This window comes from Frankliniella occidentalis, unplaced genomic scaffold, assembly GCF_000697945.3.
Source record: "Frankliniella occidentalis isolate FOCC.00 unplaced genomic scaffold, Focc_3.1 Scaffold7, whole genome shotgun sequence".
Taxonomy (NCBI): Eukaryota; Metazoa; Arthropoda; class Insecta; order Thysanoptera; family Thripidae; genus Frankliniella; species Frankliniella occidentalis.
In genome coordinates this window covers 2,824,828-2,830,475 of record NW_026267137.1, presented here as the reverse complement: position 1 = coordinate 2,830,475, position 5,648 = coordinate 2,824,828, and the positions used below count along the sequence as shown (strand labels likewise).

Below are 5,648 nucleotides of genomic sequence, written 5' to 3'. Positions count from 1 at the left end.
GGGTGACTTCATCACATTTGCGATCAACCACGTGTGCGCTGTAAAGAAAACCGTTTTTCAATATTTTCTACGAGGGGATTTCAACGCACGGGGCGGGCAAAGGCGTATAATATGTTTCATTTGTCACAGACCGACTGGGAGGGGGGGCCAAAGGTGGCTGGAATGAGAGAAAAGGCGTGAATATGTCTTTCGAAAGAGGCAAGAAAAAAATGCTCCCCACAACCTGCAAATTAAGACACAGACATGGTGGTTGATCTGCGTCTTTTTGTTCTGTACTATACGTAGCCGCTCGGGGACATAACAATATTTTTAAAAAGCCAGAAATTCACGAAGAATTTGTTGTTAAAAATGTGGCAAGAACTCTTGATTATTTGAAAAATCACAATTCTTCTTCGTTGTCAAGACATGATTAACTTCAGAAAGTATTACGATTGGTGCAGAACAATTTCAAATTGAGATATAAAAATGCACAATTTCTGATTACAGAGAAGGGTTGTGATTTCATAGTTGCTTACATAAAAAAACAGGGCGAAAACTCAAAATACGAAATATGGCGTTTCTTCGCATAAAACACAAATATTTTGGCGTCTTAAGAAGCAAACCAAGTTTTAGTAAAAATGGAAAATGTCGCGAATGATGCTTACAAAATAAAAGCGAGGTCATTAAAAAGGACCGCATAGACGATTTGAAATTGTTATAAAATGCTGTCTGCGGTTTGTCGATAGGTTTTTTCGGGTGATTTCCTGCTTCTATGTTCGTGAGAGAGACGCACTAGGTTTCTCTGCCATTATCAGTCAGTGTTGTGCCCTCCAGCGCAAAAAAAATAATAAAAATAACACACAAAATTACGGTAATCCTCCTGGATTAAATCGGCGCGGGCAAGATACTAGAGGTGGGGCGGGGCGGGATTGGCGCGGGCACACCGCAGTTGGAAGCCCCAGGCCCTGGTGTACTGGCCAGCCTGGTGGGGCCGCGGGCGCGCGCGCGTCTGAGTGTGTGTGGTGAGGTGGTCATGCACTCGTGCCCCCTCTCCAACTCCACTCCCCTTCCTCCCCGGGCAGGGATCACGCTATTGGTGGAGAGGTGTGACGTCATCACCTTTCTGCAACGAGTATGTGTATGTGTGCGTATGTGTGTGAGTGTATGTGAGCGCGCGCGAGCCTGGCGGCCAGAGCGCGCGCAGTGGTGTGTGTGTGTGTGTGTGTGTGTGTGAGCGCGCGCGCGCGTGTGTGTTAAGAGACCCGCACTCTCCTCCGCTCCAGTCTGACTCCACCCGTCGTGCGGACTAGTCGCTCCGCTGCGCGCTCTGTGTGCCGCACAATCGTCCCGTCGATCCGACCCGATCGCTCGTCGCTCGCGCTCGCTCGGCTTCAACGAACTTATTGGACGCCCAGTTCTCACTTGTTTCGGATTACCTCCCTTCTCCTCCTCCGAGAGCGTGTCGGGTGCGTACCCTTCTGTCTGTGCATCTGTGCCCTCCTTCATGACACGTTGTGGTGAAAAGAATGGCGATGATGGTGATGACCCCCACGGTGACGATGATCAAAGTGTTCTACAGCAAGATTCAGCAGCTCGGCTGTCGGCTCTACAAAGTACGGGCAAGCCATCATCTTTTTGTTTTTTGGTGATTGGTGCGCTATTTTCTGTAGAGTTTGTTTTCCATTTTAAATGATGCCAACTTTTAAAAAAGGTACAATTATTTGGCCAAGCGTAACGAAACTGGTAGTGTTGCGTACAAATCTATTTCAAGAAGAAAAGGGAAAAATGTAACAATAACTGGGATTAATTCCTTCATAAAATAAGTAAGCTAGCAGTTTTGTTATCAACAGTCTATTTCAAAACGAAATGTAATTTAGCTGAGACAAATTTCAGATTTACTAAAATAAAGTAATTGTAACGAGAGGTCACAAATTTTTTCGAACCAGTAAAGACCCGGCAACTTGTGGCGCCCTATCACGGCAGTGAGAGTGGGGGAGAGTGGAGGACTCAGAGAAGAAGAGAGGGCATACTTTGTCTTTGGTTAGCCTCTAAATTGTTAACAATTGGCAAAACTAATCTGGACTCAAATTTGAGCAAGCAGTCTTCGCGACTTTCGAGCGTTTGCTTTGCCGGCTTTATATTTCTCTTATATATAATGCCTCAAACGCCAAACGAGCAAGCATATCAATAAGAGTTGGTGAATTGTTGATGCTGCTGCAGTAACTAAAACAGGGTGGGTGATCCGCACCGTCTTTTTTTTTAATGCTTATACTGTACCGGGTTCTTACGTGCGGATGGGTTGCAGACTCGCACGGCGCCGTAAGGCGCCATGGTGAGCGAAGGTAGACACCCGCCCGCAGGCGTGAATCCGGTACAGTATAAGCATTAAAAAAGACGGCGCGGATCACCCACCCTGTATGCTGCTGCACCTTCTTTTGAAGTCATTTTGTTGCACGCATGAACAATTCGCTAAAGAATCTCATTTAATGTTAGAGAACCGATTCGAACACAATCGATCGAGTTTTTGAGCAGAGTACAGCAGCGTCCCGAACACGAGAAAACACTTGCGAGGCGGTCGTGTCTATGGAGTTCCACGGCGGCGCGCCGGCTGGGTCAACCTAACACATTCCAAGGGTTAGGGCGCAGCGGCCAATCCGTCAAAAAAAAAAAAAAAGAAAAGAAAAAAAATGCCAGCAGATTTTTCTGACAAAATTTGCTAAGATGAATATTCTAGCAGATCTAATTTTATATTCGCGTTTGCACTGAGGTTTTTGCATAGATCTTAAAATTACCCATACCATATTTATTCATAATTGCGTTCGAAGCAGCTAGAAATTAAAAGCAACACAATTTGGAGCTGTACCTAAATGTGCTATGACGTTTTTTAACATCGTAAAATAACTCATGCGCAACTAGAACTCACTTTTTAGTAAAATAAAAAGTGTAGGAAAGCTATGATGCAAGAAACGGAATTGAGACTCCTTCCGTTTGCGCCTCAACGACTTGTTATTGTTTTCTTTTCTGCGGCCATCAAAACACGGTGGACTCGTGCGACGCGTGGCAGAGAGCGGCGGCCTCTCTCCAGAGGGGGTCCCCCTGTCCCGTATTATGACAGGTCAATTCGAAGGGGCAGAATTATTGACAAGTCCATTCGTTGCGGTTATACGGGCTGCCCATTCAAGTTGGCCACCTAACCTGAACCCACTGCATCCGGTAAGGTCCCAAAGCGGTGGAAATCCCTGAAACATCGTCGTGGATGCGGCCGCTTCCCAGACGCTAGTGCGAGTGTCGAGTAGAAACGACGGCCTAACCTCGATATTTTCCCAGACGACCCGTGCGATTTCTCCCATTGCCTGTAGTGTGCACATGGCCACCGTAACAGCAGACCAGGCGCCCTACTGTAAGACCATAGAAAATGACAAACAGCCACCCTTCGAAGCCCCTCATGTATAGGTGCTATGTTCTGAAGGGGAAAATGAACAAAATTACAAACTCCGTCACCGTCACCGTTGGTGAGTGCCGCAATCGTGGAAAAACCTGCTGAGACCATTGTCTGTTTGAGGAACGAGTGAGGCGTCACAAAAGTCAGAGCCTTTGACGGCTGTTTAACTATCTCCCGATTTTTGCAATGTCCTGTGTCCCGTTAGGTTCCTTTTCTCTTGCCCTTGCCATACATACAAAACATGATTTTGTGGGATACGAGTCTTCATAAAACTTTTTTTCAAATTCATCCTCAATAAACTTGATTAAGCGAAATAACGAAATCCTGGCATCGGCAGTTGGCCACAGAGCTATATCCCCACCAGCATCACCTTTCACATAATTTCAAAAATGAAAGTAACCCGAAGTCAGCTTTGCTTTCGTCCCAGACGGCAGGTGAAGAGTCTCCACATTTTCGACGTCAGCCCTGCACGTGCTCGTGCCTTGCGGGCCTTTCCTTTCGTTCTCTAATGTCCCTACGTACAAAACCGAGTCGATCTCCGTCGACATATTTCTGTCTGAAAGAAAGATAAATACCCGCTGTAAATAAGTTATTGTCCAGTTATTATTATTTTGATTATCCTGAGTCACGCGGTGCCACGAGAGGATCGGGAGGAGATTTACGCTGAGAATGGCGCATTTGCACGAAACAGAGGCAGGAGAGCTTGTGGGAGAGCGAGAGAGAGAGACAACTACCTCTTCTGACTCAACAAAGCTCTGTCTTCCTCGCTCTAAATTAGACACGCCTACCTAGAAACGTAATAAATAATGGGGGAAACTGCGCATTTTCCTCTCTCTAGGTGGCCTTTACGCTCCCATATAAGTGGTCCACTGTCAGAATTTTAATTTTTTTTGAATTCCCCCTTTTTGAGGCTAGCTACCACAACTTATTTGCAAAAGATTTTAATAGAAGGCGGCAATCTAAATTAGTAAAGACTTATTTCCGTATGTTTCTGACACATGTGTCATGATTGGATCATGTTTACTTCTCAATACGATTAGGCGGGCTGACTTTGATACAATTCGACTGTCATATTTCTCTCCATTCCGTTTTCCTTTTTCCGCGTGCGACATAGACGTGGCGCGGCCTTGCGGCGAGACGGGACACTAGAACGCAACGTGCATGCGTGGGCAGACCCGAACGGGACAGCGTCATTAAGAGATCAAAATGAGTCCATTCTCTCTCTCTCTGTCTCTCTCTCTCTCTCTCTCTCTCTCTCTCTCTCTCTCTGAATCAATGATTGTGACCTGAGTTCTATTGGTGTGGTCAATTTTAAATTAAGGTGTGGTCAAGTAAGAAATAGACACCTCCCTTCCAGCCAGTACACGGTAGAAACATTGTCTCATTTTTTGAGGAAAAATCATGGAAAAATGGAAAACTTTGAGGACCTCTTTTGATTTGAGAAAAGCTCCTCAGATTTTTCAAGGATGTTTTCTAAAAATATGGTATTTATTATTTGCTCATTTTTGAGGAGATCCCTTAAAATCTAAAACGAGATCTGAGGAGTTTTCCTCAAACGTTACTGAACAGAGAAGCACAACGTTGTAATTTTATGCAATTACAATAGACTATACGGTAAAAGAGCAATGTCTCATTTTTTGAGGAAAAATGGAAAACTTTGGGGATCTCGCTTCAGATTTTAAGGAGTCTGACCTTTGAAATCAACTAGTAAAATAATTACACAGCTTTGTGGCCAAGAACGTGTGGAACTGTAAAGGTAGAGTTATATTGTGACCATATTGCGCATTAGTGCAACTTTTTGGCTCAGGGTAGGATTTTTGGCAATGACCCCGCCCGCACCGTACATTGCGGTACGGGCGAGAGTCAGGCGAAACACAAAAGCTCAAGAGAAGAAGGAAGGGGAAAAGGGGGGCAAGGGTAAACAACGCGCATTCCTAACGCAGGTGAAATGGGTAAGGTACTTGGCTAAACACTCTACTCTGTACCCTCTAAATGTAAAGGAACTTTTTTTCCTAATCTGAACGAAAACGCGTCATTTTATAGACATATTTTTTGACTGCAAAACTGACCATAGAGTTGTTGTCTGCTACCGACAAACACTTTGTTGCTAGTTTATGAAAAAAAAGTTCCTTTACATTTAGAGGGTACAGAACAGAGTGTCTAAACTTTGAAACTGTCACCCATTCATACCAGGTGGCTGACTGAAGCCGCGCACTATCGTTGTTAC

At 44.9% G+C, this 5,648-nt stretch overlaps 2 protein-coding genes across 8 annotated transcripts in view; one reads left to right on the top strand and one right to left on the bottom strand.

Annotated features, from left to right (window-relative positions):
* The window catches only part of LOC113210003 (ion transport peptide), a 189,205-nt gene that overhangs the window by 18,168 nt on the left and 165,389 nt on the right, over positions 1–5,648 (top strand). For 2 of the 6 annotated variants that reach the window (XM_052273886.1, XM_026427788.2), the window contains exon 1: positions 1,452–1,592. The exons of 3 other annotated variants lie outside the window; for them this stretch is intronic. In XM_052273886.1, coding sequence (XP_052129846.1) covers positions 1,506–1,592 — 87 coding nt within the window. In that variant the 5' untranslated portion in view covers positions 1,452–1,505. One more of the 6 variants, XM_026427791.2, reaches the window with a different exon arrangement.
* LOC113210004 (peroxisomal leader peptide-processing protease-like) overlaps positions 1–5,648 on the bottom strand; it is a 92,136-nt gene that overhangs the window by 63,418 nt on the left and 23,070 nt on the right. The gene's annotated exons all lie outside the window — the stretch shown is intronic.